At 33.6% G+C, this 21023-nt stretch overlaps 1 protein-coding gene and 1 long non-coding RNA gene across 7 annotated transcripts in view; one reads left to right on the top strand and one right to left on the bottom strand.

Moving 5' to 3' along the window:
• Positions 1–21023, top strand: part of LOC143240038 (uncharacterized) — a 57310-nt gene that overhangs the window by 11069 nt on the left and 25218 nt on the right. The window lies entirely within an intron of this gene.
• Positions 13619–21023, bottom strand: part of LOC143240036 (serine/threonine-protein kinase 26-like) — a 73815-nt gene continuing 66410 nt past the window's right edge. For all 6 annotated transcript variants that reach the window (XM_076481814.1, XM_076481815.1, XM_076481818.1 and 3 more), the window contains 4 exons: positions 18631–18865; positions 17507–17968; positions 14894–15096; positions 13619–14331 (listed from right to left, as the gene is read on the bottom strand). In XM_076481814.1, the coding sequence (XP_076337929.1) occupies positions 14319–14331; positions 14894–15096; positions 17507–17968; positions 18631–18865 (913 nt within the window). In that variant the 3' untranslated portion in view covers positions 13619–14318. The remainder of the gene's footprint in view (positions 14332–14893; positions 15097–17506; positions 17969–18630; positions 18866–21023) is intronic.

Genomic DNA, 21023 nt, shown 5'->3' with positions numbered 1-21023 from the left:
GCTAAAGTAGGGACGGCTAGCGCAGATAACCGTTGTGTAGCTTTGCGCGAAATTTCAAAAACAAAACAAACAAAACCTTTCATAATATAAAAAATCAAGTGAAAGCATAAAACCTTTTTCTCTTTTAAATTAAAAAAAACATGTAAGAACAGAATGGTATAACTCTAGGGTATTAAATACATTGTGGAGAAATAAATACAAAACGTATGTGGGTTTTAGAAGTGTCTTCGGTAGCAGGTCCCACTTAAGAGTGGGGATATACCATGTGAAAGGGATTAATCTCCTTCGCTTATCTAACGGAAGAAATACTGCTAGGGTGGATAAGTTCTGTTTGTTTGAAGTTAAGCACAAAGTTACAATGGCTATCTGTGCTCTGTCTACTATGGGTATCAAAAACCGGTTTCCCTACGTTGTAACTCCACAGACATACCGCTTTGCTAATGGAAGGCGGAATGACAAGAAACAGTTTATTCTCTGATGTTTGTGTTACAGTCCCTTTCTATTTTTATAAGTTTCAATTTAGAGGTGAAACAGAACCATAGCGTAGAGATTTATAAATATACTGTCGAAAGTAATCGGCTTCGCTCAGATTATTAGGTTGATAGTGTGTATCCTGAAACATTGTACCATAGAAGTATGACCTATATACTTTCATTTCTAAGCGACATGACACAAAAGACACTGTTGGAACGCATTGTTACCAAAGTGTATTGGCTTTTATATATATTACAAGTTGTAATATGGGAAATACTTCTTTTCAAAACTTTTTTTCGATATCTTCCCTCACTAAGAAGATTCGCATGCAGTGGATAATTAAGAATACCCAGCTGCACACCCTTAGGGTCTACTTAGTATGGGTGTAAAATTTTAGGTTATTTGCTTCTTTTCTCTTGGAGCTATGACGGTCACATATGTACAGACACGCACGTGCACACTTGCCTGCGTGCACGCAGAGAGGTGCGTGTCTGCCTATCTGTGATTTATACTTGAAGAAGGTTGTAATGCCTGATTTAGGCCGATACTTTTACCTGTGTATTAGCAAACTTGGATAATGGCTTTATTATGATGTTTTCTAATTGCATTCCCACATGTTGTTCCTTAATAAAGCTTTTGCATTCGTACATTTTTATTTTTTACCTCAACAAAACACTTCATATATAAACAAGAAATAGCAGCTGTAGAACCTGAATTATCGTATAAGGATTCTTCATTAAAATTTGTCTTAGTTTGGTTCACAGATTAAGCTCACTTTAATCAACTTCTCAACAGGATTTATGTTCTACTTTTGCAGAAAAATGAAATTATCATTCGCCATTGTCACTTCGTTAAGGTGCGCTGTAATAATAACAAATATATTGAAAAAAAATCATAGTTTAGAAAGAGTGTGTGGGAAAGAGTCAAAGCAAAACGATTGCCCTTCTTCCCTCCGAGGTCCTGCATGACCAGGTGGTTAAGACACTCGACTCAGAATCCGAGGGTCACAGGTTCGAATCCCCTTTGCACCAAACTTGCTCGCCCTTTCAGCCGTAGGGACGTTAAATGTTAGGGCAATCCCACTATTTGTTGGTAAAAGAGTGCCCAAGAGTTGGCGATGAGTGGTTGACTAGCTGCCTTCCCTCTAGTCTTCGTGTGAATTTCAAAACAAACAAACAAAGCAAAAGTAATCATTCGAAAACGTTTATTAGAAGAACCGAAAACTAGTACTAATTTTATTGAACAAGAGAGAGCAGTCTTTTTCGAACAGGATTTTATGTGCTATAATGACAACGAATAAATTCAAAGAGTAAAGCATATTTCGTAAAGGATTAATGCCAAAAATGGATAAGGTCAACATGACAATCTAAAAAGAAACAATACCAATAAGAATTTTATCCTATGAATATCTTTCCAAATTTAGGAAGAATAGCTACGTAAGGATTGTTGTTGATGTGTATAATAAACAAGATCAAAATCAATGAATTTGAAAGAAATATCAACGAAAAATACTGTATTAGGACAATTGTATAGTTCAATATTTTTGCACTAGATGCCGCTGTTGATAAACTCTACCAAATTGTATTTTGCCTTAGAGTTGTTTACAGTTAACAGTAAGCGTACTCCAAGGAGCTAATCTGAATTAAATGCTTCAACTTCCACATTTCTGATAATGTTATTTATTTCTACGCAATTCCTTTCGGATATCTATTATACAAATACTAAATATTTTAAATGTAAGATTTCTGTACATGTATTTTCATATCGAAGTGTTATCTAGCAGCCAAAGGTTTAATCTATATTATGAAATGTTTCTGGTGGTGTTTTTTGAAGTAACTTCTCTCGGAGAAGAGGCGTTTTTTGATACTTTTGTAGTTCGGTGTAAATCTTCTAAATCGGTTCTGTTCTAGTCTTTCAAGATTTTTGCAGCTGTGAGATGCGCTTCGTCTTCCATTATACGGGAAAAAAATCTTTAAGAGCAGAATGTAAAACAACATTACGTCAACATATGTCAATAAATATAAAATGAAACAAGTTATATAAAATATTTTTAAAATGTTGTTGTAAATAGGCTTTCATATAATAAATGTGAGCAATTTCTGTTTTCTTTTTTGAAAGTAATCGAAAAATCAAATTTAAACATCAAATTTTAATATTTACAACTAGTGTACATCAATTTTTGAATACGCGAATATCATTTAAGAAGAATTTATTTTATTGACTTAATAATTAATTAAACATATATTTATTGAGCAGTTTAGGTTGGGAAAACCTTTAAAATATTTTATTTCAATAAAAATATTTCTAGCCATTATCACTTTAAGTAATCATTCAAAATATTTAAAAATATATAATATTTTCCTTCGAAACAAGAATTTTGAAAAACATTTTTTATTACAGGTAAGAATTTTCTGTTTATATTCTCTGAATATCACTGTCTCTCATATAGATGACTACATATGAAAATATAATAAAATACAGAAAACTAAATGACAATTATTGTTTTTAAAAACAACAAAATTTTCACATAAAATTTTTATAAATAAAAAAATATTTTTCACCAAAGAGCAGTCTTTCTTTTTCAGCCGCGAAATAGCAGCTCAAAGAACGGCTCTGAGTTTTTTATTTTTTATTTCTAAGTACAAACTTTTAACTCGCAGCTCCGTCATCTCTTGACCGATTTCAGATCTTATCACAGTTTTGGACTGAGAAGGTGATGCCATTTCCACTAGTGTATTTGACCAAGCCCAGGGTTTCGTAGATTGATTTACTTTAATATTGCTTAAAGTAATTTCAGTTTGAGAGTAGTCTGATAGAGATCCTAATTTGTAATAAAATAGTATCAGGTATACGTGCGCCCTAAACTTGGTATTGTTGGCGTACAAAAATACAACTAATGAAAGAGAAGAAAAAGTCACATAGGTTAATTTACTCTAATCCATACGAATTTCCAAATAAAATAAGATTGAAAGTTTTTGTTCTAGGATCAGTAAACAGCAACAATAAACGCATTATATGTAATATAAAACTTAAACTTTATAATTGTTAATGATAAATTTACATGTGATCTATTCTTGCTCTTTGTGGCATCAATGTTGTTTTGTTCAGTAATGTAGTGCCTAGTAAGTTGAAATATAATGCCACTACATGTACTACTGAACAAAACGGCATTGATTTTACCGCTTAGAAGCTATTAATATATGGAGCTTCCTCGACATGAAGACTACTAGATTAACTCCCTTCATACTGCCTCATGGTCATAAAGGTAAAAACAAACTGTCATATTACATTCTTAATACTAGTTCCAGTTTTACCAGGTCGTATTCACCAGAGATTTTTGCTTGTTTATTTCAGAATGTTTGCGCACAACTACAAAAATATTAATTTGCGCTTAGCTGTCCCTAATTTTGAACTCATAGACTAAAGGTAAGGCAGCTATTCAATAATGCCAATACTCAATAATGAGGAAATAGGATGCGACTGTTACCTTTATAATGCATGCACAGCCCATAAAAGTGAATATGAAAATAGTCCAAGATAAACATCTAAGGCTTATGAATATTAAGTGGAAGTTTTGCATTTGCCCGTAAAGTCGCTAACCATGATTCCCCCGGTTCACTGCCCGGGCACTATAACCACTGGACCACATCTGGTTCGTAATAACACCAAACAAGGCATTCGTTATATAAAATAAAGTACGTAATCAGCGATTTTAATTAACAAATGAAAATACTGCATTAACGCGGAAGGAATGCGATTTTTATTACATACCAAAAGTTAGCAAAGACACCTGTCGGTTAAAAAAACAACCTTTCCAGATATCGAAAAAAGACAGCAATACGAACAATGTGAAATAAAAGAGTACCAGTAGATATAGAAATAGAAATTAGAAGGGCGAGATGTGGGTCCCACATCTATATCACCCTTCACTTTATTTATTTATTTTTCATCTTTTTATGTTTATCTTTTTCTTATTTGAATTTGGGAGATCAGTCACCTTGCCACAACTGTCTGCAGGCAGTAAAGGGTGATATAGATGTGGGACGTTGTGGGCTTGAGCACCCACATCTCGCTCTTCTAATTTCTAATTTTCTTGTGTGAGACTAGCGAATGGAGGTTAAGACTGATAGACGGTGTATCCTCACTGCAATGTGGGTCCTACTACCTCAGTCACCTCCAAACCCTGAGATACATTTTATAATCCCACATCATAACTTGTACCCTGCGATCTTTTCAATTAACGCGGCTTTTTTTTTGTGTATTTTATTTTTGCTTCGGTTTGTTTTTTAAATTATAACAAACTATTATAATTAGTTAAGTTATAACAAACTAATATAATTAGTCAGAGGTTTGGACTTGATGTTTTTAATGCAGTCCTTCCTTGTGATTTTGTTTACTTAACTTTATCAAAATGTGTTTTCACTAATAATAATAATAATAATAATATATTTACATTTTAAAATGAGTTTGTTTGTTTTGAATTTTTGTGCAAAGCTACACGTAGGTTATCTGCGCTTTGAAAACGAGACAGTTCTTTATTATACAAACAAAGAAATTCACAACATTGATAGAACAGAAAAAGGCACTAATTTTATCCTAGTTATTTTTCTTTATTATCCAAACATAAGTTTTGTTGGGTTTTTAGTGAAACAGAAGCTTGTTGAATTGTTTCTAATACGGAAACGAAAGTTAAAATTAAACAAGTGATATGAAACCTTAAGAAACATTTACGAAGTGTTTTATTTACTAGAAACATCTGGAAACTTTCAACAGTACAAATCGGTATCCTAAATACACACGCAGTCAAATACTTTTCTCAACTAAAAGCATCATTCCACTTTCCTTAACTATTTCGCTGCCAAATTATTATTTTTAAGTAATGCTGAATGCCACATTAATTTTGCCTGTTAGAACCGAATAGGTATGTATGACATAAACAGTTTATAACTTCACTGCAAATGGACATATAAGCACTAAATTTTCAGTTTGCTTGGAACATACATAGTCAGGTAGCTAGTCCTGTTCAAGCACCTCCATGTCTTCCAAAGTTTCCCATTGCCACTGGGCATTATTTTCTGAACTTGTCGATGGTTCTGGTTCTGGTGGAGATGGGGACTGTACTTGGAGTGGAATTCCTGAACTGCTTCCTCGGGCCCTTCCTTAAACCGCGGTCGCTCTTCCCTCTGATTTCGGTGACCTTCCCCTGGTGGTGGAACCACGCCTCCTCGTGGTTTTAACTATGTCTATTCCCTTGGTTGCTTCCAATTTGCTTTGTTTACTTTCTCCACCATGTCGTGCAAGTCTTCTTCTGAGCTTTCATACTGAAAACAGTCACATCCTGAGTCCGAATCTTGCTGAATTATTTCCAAAACCTGAGCTGCAATGAATGATGAGCGCCTGCGCAAAGCCATCTTGGAAACTTTGTTGACAAAATTCTTCCCTTTTCCCGCTTCCCGGAAACAATACTAATCACGTGATCAGATTCATGAATATGTAAATAGTCCAATATAAACATCTAAGGCTTATGAATATTAAGTGGAAGTTTTGCATTTGCCCGTAAAGTGCTGCTATCTGTTTAATAAATAAGACACTAAACATTAAACTATAGTCGCAAATGACACAGAGCCGTAGGATCGACTACGTTCAATTTTAGCAAGGAAAGTTGCTGTTTTGAATTAAGCACAAAGCTACACAATGGGCTATCTGTGCTCTGCCCACCACGGGTATCAAAACCCGGTTTTTAGCGTTGTAAGTCCACAGACATACCGCTAAGCCACAAGGAGGCAGCAGGGAAAGAGTCCATTCATCATGCCTAACAAATAGGCTTAGTAGGTACCAATACGGAAACACGCACACAATTGGTAGTGGCTTAACGGTTTTTTACAGTATGCAGAAAGCGAAAAAAGAAAAACAAGTTTCTAGTAAGGGGGAAATTATGGATTACAACGTTATGGGAACGTGACATTTCACAAACTATTAAGATGACAGAAGGTTCCTCCCAAATGTAATAACTGTTCTCTTGTTTGAATTTTTAAAAAGTCCTAGAAGTCGTCTTTATAAAAATGTACAGATTAAATGTGCCCACAGTGAATGACATAATCTAAAAGGTTTGTGGAACGTTTTCTCTCTGGATGTTGGATCAGGTAGGTGTTTGTGTTTTTCTTAGAGCAAAGCCACATCGGGCTATCTGCTGAGCCCACCGAGGGGAATTTTAGCGTTGTAAATCCGTAGACTTACTGCTGTACTAGCGGGTGACAAAGAGGTAGGTCATCACACTGTGTTTCAAACACAAGTAATCTCTACTTCGTTTTGATGTTGAAATATTGGTAACTGATAATAGAGTGATTTCAAAGTATTTTTCAGAGGGGAGACAGAAGAATAATTCCCCGATGTTTCCGTTGTAAAGAGAGTGTTATGGTATATTTCCATATTGTGTGTTGGAAACCGGATCTATCATTTAAGTTATTGTATACCTCATTCTCTACGTAGATCAAGAAATGTTAAATCGACAAGTTCATGATCCAGAAATGAATATTTTAGTCAGTAGTAGGCCAATGAGTTATTACAAACATAATAAATCACTTTGTCACAGAACTTGTAGGATATTGTGCTTGGTCTTGAATTAAGAAAATATATTTGTGGAGTGACCTAATTAGAGCTCAATGTTTAACCCTATACAACACTTCTGAGATCATCTGGTGGGTTATTTGGTAAAGTTACACAAATATTCAGTACAGTAACTGATATATTTGTATCAGACATCTGTCAGAGAATGCGTCTCGCATATTGGTAGCAATTGTTCAGGCCGAATGAGGCGATACATCATACTAAATAATTCAAGTCTCTAGGACTCAGGGTTTTGGTTTGTTTTAAATTTCGTGCAAAGCTACACGAGTGCTATCTGCGCTAGCCATCCCTAATTCAGCAGTGTAAGACTAGAGGGAAGGCAGCTAGTCATCACCACCCATGGCCAACTCTTGGACTTCTCTTTTACCAACGAATAGTGGGTTTGACCGTAACATTATAACGCACCCAAGGCTGAAAGGGCGAGCATGTGTGGTATGACGGGGATTCGAACCCGCGACCCTCAGATTACGAGTCGAGTGCCTTATCCACCTAGCCATCTATGACTCATGTCCAGATACTTTCCTCAAGGCAATTTACTTTGAACAAATAAGCAATAGAACGATTAAACACGATGTGTCACTGATTTATACAGATAGCGTTCAACCCTTTGCCTTCGTTTAATACGGCCCCAGTAACACCCCGAGAAATTGGGTTTCGATACCGGTGATAGGCAAAGCACAGATAGTCCATTGTCTAGTTTTGTGCATAATTCCAAACAAACACTTGTATAATATAAGTAGTTTTTAAGCCATTTCCCGTCATGTGGTTGTACTTTTATTGTACCGTTCAGATAAAACGTGACCGACAGAAAAAAAACGGGGCTGATACTGGAAATTATATTGAACACTTTAGGATGAACATTTCACATTAATCTTTGATGAAGATTGACGAATGTGAACAGTAAATATAAGAATATTCAGAACAGTAATTTAAGTTTTCCCTTTTTTGACAATTGAATTTTTTATTGGTGGTTCTTAATTTTTTTAGGAAAAACGTGTGACGAATGAAATATATTTTTACGTTGAAGTATATACACATGTTTGTTTCTCTTGCTGTTAATAGTTTGAGATTAATTTTATTGTCTGCTTGTTTTTGTTTAGAATTTGTGCGTGAAGTTAAAAAACCTCTACCTCCACATAGTCGTCTCTAACTTTGAAGTGATAAGACTAGAAAAGAGGAAGCGATGGAGAATCACCCACTGCCAGCTATTCGGTTATTCTTGTCAGAACAAATAGTAAAATTCGGTATGTAATACCTTCTCTGATCGAATAGTAAGAGCTGACTGTCACTCAGTAAGCAGACCCACAACCATAAAATCAGATCGCGTTCTCGTGGCAACCAGTAGCGAACGACGAATCCTTGAATTTAGTCTGGATATACAAACCATGCCTTATCCAACTTAGCTTAAATTAAGGATATGAAAGTAATTATATTTTAATTTTCACTCGTTCTACAATCTCGGGAATAAGATATCTTGTCCTCAGTGCTTGCAACGTTAATAATCGGGTTTCGATACCCTTGGTGGATATACAAACCATGCCTTATCCAACTTAGCTTAAATTAAGGATATGAAAGTAATTATATTTTAATTTTCACTCGTTCTACAATCTCTGGAATAAGATATCTTGTCCTCAGTGCTTGCAACGTTAATAATCGGGTTTCGATACCCGTGGTGGACAGAGCATGTATTTTCTACTGTGTAGCTTTGCACTTAACGACAAACACAGTTAAATGACGTTTACTGTAAAGTCTGGAGTTAAGGTTGTATCTTGCGCTCGTCTTTATGATATTAATCTAATTTGATTTCAAAGTTCAAGCAACGGTGATCAGTATTTCTATTCATTCACAGATCTGCACAAAAGTCCGCGGCCGTGGGAATTTTGTAAGAATGGCGGTCAATATCTAAATCTTGATCTGACAAGAACAACCCAACAGATAATGATGGCTGACGTTTACGAGCCTCTCACTTTAAAATTAAAAGGACTGTCCAGACAGATTTCGTATATATTTATGTAAAACTCAGTAAACAAACTATAATCCAAGTCTGCATAAAGTATATTGTACAACGATGCGGAACATTATAACAATTTAAACATATTTTTCGGGGTGATAATTTATAACTTGCATAAATATTCTTGCTCTGAAATTTTCTGTCAAAAATTTAAGACTTTTTTCAGTCCTAGTCTTTAAACTTAGTTTGCGTCTATTTTTATTTATTTTTTATCCGTAGGTTATGAGATTCTATTTTATCTTCTGATGCTCAGTAATAGCTTCAATTCCCACAGTGAACACCGAGCAAGTACCCTATTGTATAGATATGCTTAAGACAAAAACATAAACACAATGACACTCATTTATTTTATATAATGGATATATGAATACAAAGGTTTAATCTTCATTGATATTACAATATGGGTATACCGTCGTCTAGTAGTTAGCATATCTGAGCTATTAATCCGAGAATTCATGGTTCGCGATCCGTTGTCCCAGAAAAAACATTCTATATTTTGGAGCCAAGAACATACTATAGAAATGACACTCCAATCCCTTTATTTTATCAAATAAGAACAGTCCAAGAGTTGGCGGTGGATGCTATTGACTAGTTGCTCTCCTTGTGGTGTATTAGCTCAAAATTAAAAACGGATTTGTGTAAGATTCTGAAACGACCAATAGGAACAAATACAAGGTTCAGCAAACATTTCCTTTTGCGTTTAATACACCAAAATAATTTTTCTCGCACCTACATGTTATTGATGCTGTGTATTGATTCAGTTCTGCTGTTCCCAGTAAAAAGCATTCCGTCTCCAGAAGACTTCTGAATGCGAGATGAGACTGAATACAGGATTTCCAATTGATCATGGCAAGTACTGACACCACAATAGTGCATTCTCTGACGTAATGAATTTATAAACGTGTATTTCATTTCCTACACTATTCCGTTGGCTTGTTTGTTTGTAGTTAAGCATACGACTACACAATGGGATATCTGTGTTCTGCTCAAGTTTCGAGAGGTGCGAGTCCGCAGACATACCGCTGTGCCACCTGGAGGCTGTTGTTTATGTCCGCCTTTAAATTCACTAAGATATTTTATTTCAATGACTACCTTGTTTTCAGAATCCATTTTGTTTGTCTTCAGTTTTTTTTAATTTACATTGTTTTAAATACGTCTCCAAAGTTCAGTTACGTGGGCAAATGATCTCGCTTCCATGTCAGTTTTGATCTGTGAGGTAATTACTGTATAAAAACAAACCCAAAAAAACTACATAAAATGGCCACTCTCTCGACATTTGGCCCGGCATGGCCAGGTGGATTAAGGTGTTCGACTCGTAATCTGAGGGTCGCTGGTTCGAACCCCTGTCGCACCAAACATGCTCGCCCTTTCAGCCATGGGGGCGTTATAATGTGACAGTCAATCCCACTATTCGGTGGTAAAAGAGAAGCGGTGGCGGTGGGTGGTGATGACTAGCTGCCTTCCTTCTAGTCTTACACTGCTAAATTGGGGACAGTTAGCACAGATAGCCCTCAAGTAGCTTTGTGCGAAATTAAAACAAACAAACTCGACATTTGTTGATACGTTTCAACCAACAGACTCGTTGAAGGGCCAATAACTCTTTGATGGGCCTGGAGAGTGAATGACAGTCGCAGAGGAATTTGATTTGGCAAAAACCTTCACAGACTTTAGAATCACGTTGTGTTTACTTGTACATATTCAGAACTATACAATAGATTTATAATCTAGATTAATACTACATATTTATAGAAAAATGTACATGTATTCTAGAAGTAAAGTTACAGTATACATATCAATTCACTAATTGCTGTATCCCACTGTCAACCATTAGTCCGTATCTTGCTGATGGCAAATTAGCTATGTAGGTATTGTCATATTTAAAAATTATGGTTTGTTTGTTTTGAATTTTCGCGCAAAGCTACACCAGGGCTATCTGCGCTAGCTGTCCCTAGTTTAGCAGTGTATGACTAGAGGGAAGTCATCACCACCCAACGCCAACTTTTGGGCTACTCTTTTACCAACGAATAATGAGATTATTAACCGTCACGTTATAATGCCTCCACTGCTGAAAGGAGAGCAGGATTAGTGCGACAGGTATTCGAACCCATGGCCCTCAGATTGCGAGTCGAGCACCCTGACCACCTGGCTATGCCGAGCTAGGCATCTACTGTGTCCACCGAGGGAAACAGAACCTCTGATTTTAGCATTGTAAATCAGAAGAGTTACAGCTGTTTTAGCGGGTGACAAAATTATGAAGAAAACAACTGTATATGCATGTAAATACATGACATGTCTGTTTGGTTAAAGCATTAAGAGATTTGTTCCTTCCTGAATAGGGTATAGAAATCCAAATGTGATTCTTTCTGTAAAAATGAGCATAATCAACATTTGACAGAGGAATCTGATATTTGATGGCTCACTATACAGGTACATTTTGTATGTGCATTTATAAAAGCTCTGAAACTACAAATTATATTGTAACCTCAGTTTAATGTAGATCAGTCATAGACCTCAAAATTGCAGACCAAGCTATAAGTTAATTAACCAATGCGAAGTGAGTGTATTTAATTAATCGAGATTTTCCAATATCCACTCAGCTAAGGTAATTTAGTAACTATCCAATGAATGTTTTCCATTTTAATTAATTAAATGAATTAATCAGTGAAATTTGGTAACTTAACTGAATGTTGCTCAGCAACTGGGAAGTCAAGTGGGATTCGTATGAAAGTGTCGTAATAAATCCACAATATGTTGTCCAAGGAATTTTCTACTCTGAATGTTGCACATGAATGTTACTACAGGTTATATGCAGTTATAAGATTAAGAATCTGTTTTTTTCTAAAACTAAATATTCCATTTAAGGGATTTTGAAATATTTATACAACAAAACAAACATTCTAAATGAGTAACTTATTCACTATATCACAAGTCGTTCATAGATTTCAAATACATTTTATGAAGTTTGTAACTGTTTCAGTTTTGTATGTACAAACACAGCTTAACTCTGCAGTATAAATATTTAACACTTACACATGGATAGTATCAGATATACACCCACACTTAGGCTTCATGATTTCCACATTCTACTTTTGTTTGCAGGAACATTTCAATGTATTCCCAAATGTTGTAGCCCTCTTACGTTCAGAAATGGAATTTCTAAACTTCACTATTTGTTTGTTTGTTTAACTTGAGAAAACACAACAAAATAAAAGCATATAATTTCTAAATTTTTTGCTTCCTGTGTTTAAACAAATGTTAGTTACATAAACACTAAGTTTTTGCTGTCACCAAAACAGCTGTGCTCCAGGTTTAACTTACACAAACTATTTAATCTCTTGTCATCCACACTGATGTCCTAGTGCCAAGAAAAATTAGTTTGGTTTGATTGTTTCTTCTCCACAGGTATTGTAACACTTTCATTTCAACATTTATTGCATGTCTGTATAGGTCAAATTAGCTACAGTTTACACACCATACTCAAAATTTTGAGTGTGTGTTCCCATGAGGGTGATTAAAATTTTTATATTAACTCAGAACACGTTTTAGTTTTTATATACGTGTATTCACTATGTTTAAGCATTTACATCAAATCAATGAGAATTTCATTTATACAGTGTATCTACTTAATAAAATTGAAATAGAAATGCTTATAACCCGAGCACTCTCGAAAGGCCCACCTTTCGAAAGCCCTTGGGTTATAAGGGTTCCTGTTTCAATTTTTTCAAGACTTCTTGGACTTGCATGTTTTTAGCACATCATGTATCTACTTAAATTTTTTGCCTGTGAAGAGAACTATGCAGATGTTCACAAATAACTCTAGAAGGGGTCCTCGGGAGTACAACAGTTTCAAATACGCAATCTATTGTTTTCACCAGAATAGTACTGAAATCATTCTACCACATATGGAGAAACCATCTGATCAAAACCGTACAGGAGGCCTTTGCTTATATTGAAGGACCTGCAGAACTCAGTCTTGAGAACCACTGGCATACAGTTTTCAGAAATTATAAAAGGATTCCTGCTTTATACTTTTGTTACCAAACTTTTCAATAAGACACTAAACACCAGCCAGATTCAGAAAATGATATACAACCAAATGGTAAACTTTCATTTTAGACAACAAAGTTATTCCATCACAAACCTTCTCTCACAATGAACAACAACTTGGCATTGACAAACAGCCCCAATTTTGTTTAATATGCCTAAGGGGAGAAGAACCCCCAAAAAAAAAAAGTCTATTATTCTGGTCTTCAGATTATTAATTTTGTGGCTAATCTAATATCAAATCTCACATAATTTCTTAGTATCATGAATTTAGCCAAAAAGGTGTTACTAACTCGTGTTCAAAGTATTATGTTTAACTTGTCATTTAATCATTAGAACTGTATGTGAAACTCTAGTACATATTAACAAAATGCACTGGACATGTAACACTACCAAATTTTAACATAACACTATAAAAACTTGGGAAATATTTTCATAAAATATGGCAACACAGAAAAAAGATTAAAGGAACAAACAGGATTTTATTTCATGTCTATCTTATTTACACTTGACAACTTTACTGGAAATCTAAAACACTTTACTCACAAATTCCATACTAACACAAAAACGTGGCAAATGTTAAAATAATTTACATGTAAAAGGCAGACTTTTGAGTCCCTGAAAACTGGAATAAAAACTCTTTTTACAGAATTTTGTTTTATAGTAAATATTAACTGTACACATCAATATCTAAGACGATTTTCTTCACCAGTTAAACAAGTTACACAGTTGATCCTGTAGTTATTTCCAAATGGAATTTATTATTAACACTATAAGGATAGGATGAAAAAGGATAATGCATCCTTCAAATATGCTCACAGAATTTGTGTGATTATGGAAACTAGATGGAGCTCTAAGTTATTCCATTGTTTGAGGGAATAGGAACATGGAATATACCATATTTTAAAATCTCCACGGGAGGTGTTGACTTTACCAGTGTACCCCACCTTCAATCTCTAGGTGGTTCTCACATTATAGAAAACAACTTTATCTGCCAGGAAATTTCTAAAAAAATTAGAATCTGTATTTGTATCTGATACAAAACATAGTCCCTAGCAGTGTGGGTGGAATGATGGGGTTTAACATACAGTAATCAGGCACCTTCGGCAAAGAAGTGAAGGTTTCTCACAGGCAACTGTCACACAGACCTGTCATGGTTAACCTAGGTTCCATCCCTAGAAGGAAAAGAAAATGAATTTCAGAATTTTTTTCCAAATAAAATATCTGCTTGTTTTTTTCATCTTGTTACTTTGGCAAAACATAAGGTTTTGTGAATGAATTAGCTTTAACTTAAGTGTACTAATATCTGCAGATTTCTAGAAACAAACATCAAAACTACATAGTTTAGACTGAACTTACTCAGAAATTGCTCAAAATATCTATACAGTATTAGCAGAAAGCAGACAGAAATACAAGTCTTCTTGTAAAACTTACTTTCAATACTTTTCATTACTTGACATAAATCACCATAATGTATGTTTATAGATCAATATTAATATAATAATTTACATGTAATTAGAGGCATTATCTACCAACTTATGTTGAATAAATATACAATGTGGTAGTTATTTTAAGCTTAGAAAAACATTGTGTTAAGAACTTGAGTCAAAATATGGTCTAAAATAAACTGGAAAATTGTAAAAACTTATTTGTTTTTAGTTAGAACAGTTTCCTGCCATAAAAACTTCCCAACTCAGTATATATTATGTAAAACAATTTGAACTGGTTTATATTTACTTGGCAAGTCTATCGATGGCATCTTGAACTCTTGTAGAGCTAACAGTTGGCAACAATCGATGGAAAATCTCCTGCACAAAAAGCTCACTAAATCCAGGACATGATCTTTCTGCTATATCAAAGGCATTGTGTAGTTTTTCAACACTATCAGCTCCCCTAATCCCATCAGCAGGTTTTAGACTGCTCTTATGTTTCCGCTGGAGCTGTAGAAATGGTAGAAATTAGAATATGCTCTTTCTTTAAGCATAACTTATATTACATTTCAACTAAAACTCCATATCAAATATATTAGAAAAGTTATTTTGACAAGTAAAAATTAAAGAGGTAAAATAATTTTAAAAAACAAACAATAATGCAGTGAATCTTTTTTGTGTGACATTTTATTTTAATTTTACAATTAATTTTTGAATTCAGAAGGTTGAATCTCAAAATTTATATAAACCCTGATGTATACCAATTATAGATTTCTAGATAGACACATAAGATTCATCAATGGCTTGTTGCAAAAAAAAATCTCTCCATATTTGGAAAAATATTTTGTTAGCACCCACCTAATGGTATAAAAGTAAGGCCAGACTGATAAGTTGCTTTAAATAGTTTCGATAACTTCTCTTGGTTTTATATGGAAGACACAGTTCCATTGCAACTGGAGAAAGCTATTCCAGTAAAATTAGTGAAAGAGTTTATAATTTTACCTATTGAAAAATTTCAAACATACTTTGTTTCTTTAAAACTATCATTGTTTAGTATTTCATACTTTAAAACAGTCAGAAATAATGAATACATTTCTTTTTTGACAAGAACACAAATGCTGCTTTTAATGACAAAATTTTTAACAATACTTTTTGGCCTACAAATCAGAAGTATGTCTATTTATTAAAAACTGAGATAAACTTTCATTTTCCCTGGTTTAGAATAGCACGTATGGTTTTCATAGAGAATAAAGAGCAACAGGAGCAACATGTTATGCACAATGTTTAGTTTTATTGGTTATATCTTGAAACGTTTAAATTAATTTATACCTATGCAACAAGAAATCCATAGAAAATCACTGGTGAAAGTAATGGTTAAAAGCAACCAATTAAGTTGCAATGTGCATGCGAGTAATGTTTTAACCACATATTAATTCAATAGCCCTTAAAGCTAGTACAGAGTTAATTGTCAATGAATTTTAACTTTTTTTAAAATTTTGTAAAAATCTTGATTCCTCACAAAAAGTAACTGTAAAGACACTTTCTCATCTTGTCTGGTTTAAAATTTAATGTTATTTAAAAAGAAGAGGTAAGAGCTATTAACATCTACCCATGGCATCTTGATATACTTTGTGGATTCAACTTGTTTATACTAAAGTGTTTAGAACAACAATGTATTAAATTGCACCCTTAATTTGTTAGAAATTCAAGTGTACTTGTTAACAGTCATACAATCACTTACTTTGTCAGGAGTCCAACAGTTGTTAACTTTACAAAATATTGTTGTAAACCAATTCAGAAGAAAATTAGAATGTGTATTGCATAAAGTGCATTCAATCAGCAGTGTGATACTCAAGTGTGCATTCAATCAGCAGTGTGATACTCAAGTGTGCATTCAATCAGCAGTGTGATACTCAAGTTGAAAATCAATATTTGCAGTTGTAACACTAATAAAATCTCACAAAAATAGAAACATATACCTAAAATTATCCATGTGCCAAAAAGTATGGTAAAGGATATCTAACTGATGAATAGAGCCATGTTTACAAAGGAAGCAGCAAAGAGCATTGTTTAATAATGTGACAATGATTTAGTATTTAATTATTCCCTTTTAAAAGAAAGTTTTCTTCACCATTGTACACAAGAGAAAACTAAAATAAACACATGATCCTTAGAAGCAGAATCCTCTGAAAATTATATTTGGGTTAGGGTGCTCTTCCTTATGCTCCCTGTTGGAAGGAGCTCAAAATACTTTGCCCGCATGGCCAAAGTTGATGCCAAGCATCTTTATGACACACTAAAATGCATCACCTGACACTTAACCAACAGTTTTGAACATATCTGAATTAATTCTAAAAAGCAATCTCTGCCATAAAAAAAGATTCTTTAATGAAAAATTATCCTCAAGCTATGAAATTACACAATGTTTTATGATTTATTTGCAATGATTTTGGTTTTGGTCAAATGGACTAAATGAATGTATGGTACAAAACTGAACAGAAAGTTTAGATGACAGATGGAAGTTTAAAATCCTTTATGTTAGATTTCACTCGGTATTATTTCCTCCAGTAAAGTTCTGGTAAACTGTAATTTGGCTTAAGAACTACCAGTTCTTATAAATGGTGTTACTTACAACATCTTGGCTGATGCATAATAAAATTCACACACTAGATGCTGATGTAGATCTTGATATAGTTTATATGCTTTGTTTTTGCAAAGTCTTAAGGTTTTTTTTGGATTTTATTTAAATCAGCAGAACTTGATGTTTAAATTTTTAGGGTACTTTTTTTATTGCCATGGAAATAGTTTTTTAATCCATGATGATATATTCTTTGGATCTTTTTAAGATGTACAGATTTAGATAATGTAAAAAACAACAACACAGAAACATGCATAAAAATTTTGTTTTGCCTTGCCTTACCTCTAGAGTGAGAGAATGTAAAACAGTTGAAACAGCAAGGGTTCTTTTCATTACATTTATTTTTGTTGGAGAAATAGGTGATACAGGAGACTTCTGAAAGTGTAAATCTTTTTCCCGATCTCTATTGTCTCCGAGTTCTTTGGCTTCATAATCTCGAGAAGAAAGGTCACTGATACGTTCTCGATGTTTGTGGTCAATTCCATCTTTCATTTCTCTATGTTTTGGTTCAGATCCACTCTTCATTTCTCGATGTTTATGGTCAAATCCATCTTTCATGTCTCTATGTTTGTGATCAAACCCTTCTTTTCCTTCTCGATGTTTGTGGTCAATTCCATCTTTTAAATCTCTGTGCCTTTGTTCAAAACCATCTTTACTATTTCGTTCTGGTTTCTGAAGATATGTTTTTTTAAATTCATGTTCTTTTCCTTTATGGTGAGAAGCTGGATCATTCAGTGTTCGTGGCTGTAACATTACAAATGTATCGTCAATTAATTATATGGACCATATTAACAACTACAGTCACTCAAGTACTGCAAAGACCACAAGATTTCCATAACAATAACATTTGATGAAATAAAGTTTCAACATTGTAGTTGATATCTATTTCCTTGATACATGTAATAAATCTGGGCAAATTATGCACAATACAACCCTAGAAAAGTAGAATCATATAAATGTTAGTTGCACTTGAAAGGCAAATTTTGAGATGCATCTATAAGTGAAAAGAAGTGATAAATGCACATAACTTACACTTCATTATTTAAACCATTATCTGAGAAAAGTGTGTGTGTGTGTGTGTGTGTGTGTGTGTGTGCTTATAACGATCATACTACTAGTCTGTACTCTTAGAACAAACCCCAAAGAATGGGATGGGAGTTCAGTGTTTAGATTTAATCTTCTTCCAGATCCATATGTCTTTCTGTGACTTGGTATGGCAGCTGGTAGTGTACGAGAGATAATAACCTCTTTATTTAGAAATATCAACATATTGCATTTAAATTTGAAAATTTAAAGCCTTTTAGCACACTAAATTGATTAAACATATAAATCAACTATCAATTTCAGAATCCAAAACTTCTTTAAGTGATACTATTTTTAATATTTCAACTAACGGGATCACTTACTGGAGACACTGAAGACTTTTCATTTGACTGCCGTAAGTAGATAGAGATGTCTTTTTGGAAGTTTGGTGAAACTGGAGAAGATTCTCCATTTTGTTGGCTTTTTGCCAGCAACCCTTTCATCTCTTCTTCCATAGCAAAAGGGTTTGACTGAAGCTCTATTTGGTTATTTGGGCCCTCGACTGTTCCTAGGTCCCACCTCCAGCTCTTCCATGTATCATTGGCTTTAGATTCATCTCTAACAAAGAAATACATTACATACTAAATTTTATTAAACCACTACAGAAGTATAAATTAAAACAACTGTTGGAGTTGTTCATTTTTCTTAAATTTGAATGTTTTTTTTTTATTACTTTCTGCATTCAGGGTCAATATTTAATAATGAAAACAAAAACATTAAAGTAGAATATTAGATAACATTACTTTGACCACCAAAATATTATCAGTATGAAAACTGACAATATGTAAAGTAGAATAAAAATAAACTATAATGTTTAATTGTTATTGAGCACACTAAAATATTATCTTTTGTTCCTGAATGTGTCAGATGTTATATATTCATAAATAGCAAATTTTTAAGTACATTAAAGGTTTGCAATCATGAGTACAAGCCTACCAGAGTCACACACACAAAATAAATTAAGCTTTACCAACAGTTTGTAATGTTGAAATTGTAAAGGAACATCTCTGGAGAACTTCCACAGTGTTTCAGTTGAATGATACTTCAACACCTTTGTGTACTGACTTACTAGGTTTCCAACAGTAAAGAAAAAATTATTTAAATAATCTGCTATTATTACCGATTTGCTGGTAAACAATAAAATAATTATTCAATGTTTTAACATTCATGATGCCTTCTGAATGAGAAAATGACTACAAAGGGCAAGAGAGTATAAACTGAAAAATGTTCCTTGGTTTGTGCAGATTAAGGATATTATTGTTTCTTTACAACTAAGACATTGGAACATTTTAAAGATGAAATCTCACAGCTAAACAAAAATTATTCTGAGAAGTCAAATAAACTCTCATAGGGATTTCCAGTAGCATACAAGTTTAACAATGTAATGCATGTCTACTCAAATCGCATACCAGTTTAACAATGTAATGCACGTCTACTCAAATTGCATACCAGTTTAACAATGTAATGCACGTCTACTCAAATTGCATACCAGTTTAACAATGTAATGCACGTCTACTCAAATTGCATACCAGTTTAACAATGTAATGCACGTCTACTCAAATTGCATACCAGTTTAACAATGTAATGCACGTCTACTCTGAACAAAAATTCTTCTGAGAAGTCAAATAAACTCTCATAGGGATTTCCAGTAGCAAATGTAATATGACATACAAGTTTAACAATGTAATGCACGTCTACTCAAATCGCATACCAGTTTAACAATGTAATGCACGTCTACTCAAATCGCATACCAGTTTAACAATGTAATGCACGTCTACTCAAATCACACACCAGTTTAACAATGTAATGCACGTCTACTCAAATCACACACCAGTTTAACAATGTAATGCACGTCTACTCAAATCACACACCAGTTTAACAATGTAATGCACGTCTACTCAAATCACACACCAGTTTAACAATGTAACGCACGTCTACTCAAATAGCACACCAGTTTAACAATGTAACGCACGTCTACTCAAATCGCATACCAGTTTAACAATGTAACACATCTACTCAAATCACATACCAGTTCAATAATGTAACACATATTTTGAACTTTTGTTTTAGTACAACTAGTTATTTTGAAATCTGTAACAAACCCTGAACATCACGTTTAGGCATAAACTTTAAAATTTAAAAGTTCCTAAGCATTGTAAAAAAATATTTATGAACCCTATTATAAAACTGAAATGTTCTTTCAGTTTTTCATAATTTTCCATGATTTTTCAAACTAGTGTGAATACATTTTTCATAAATTACAGCTGGTTATCAGTAATAAAAAGAGATGATTCAGAAGGTGTGTTTATAAATAGAAGTTATTTTCTACCCCTTCTAAAATTTAAGTAGGTTTCATGAACATCAAAAGAAAAGTGTTTTACTTCAAAGGAAGCAAAGTCATACAAAAAAATAAAAGTTAAGAAAACAGTTTTAATCCATTATTTTTTTAGTAGACTTGAATGTATTCTTTGATATCTGAAACATCTCTGTTCGTATGAAACTAAATTGTAGCTTATTTTTAATATGTAGCTCTAAATAAGAAACAAAAGTGTCTCAGTTATAATATTTTTTAAAAAATAAAAAGGAAGATTTGGAAAAAAACTTAACAAGAAAAATAGTGTTTTAATAAAAAACACGAATGAAGCATGTTCAGTACGATATATTTCATTTGTATGTAAGAAAGTTAAACAATATTTTATTTTTATATAATCAATTA

This window comes from Tachypleus tridentatus, chromosome 13, assembly GCF_004210375.1.
Source record: "Tachypleus tridentatus isolate NWPU-2018 chromosome 13, ASM421037v1, whole genome shotgun sequence".
In the NCBI taxonomy this organism is placed as follows: Eukaryota; Metazoa; Arthropoda; class Merostomata; order Xiphosura; family Limulidae; genus Tachypleus; species Tachypleus tridentatus.
This window is presented reverse-complemented; position numbering and strand designations above follow the sequence as displayed.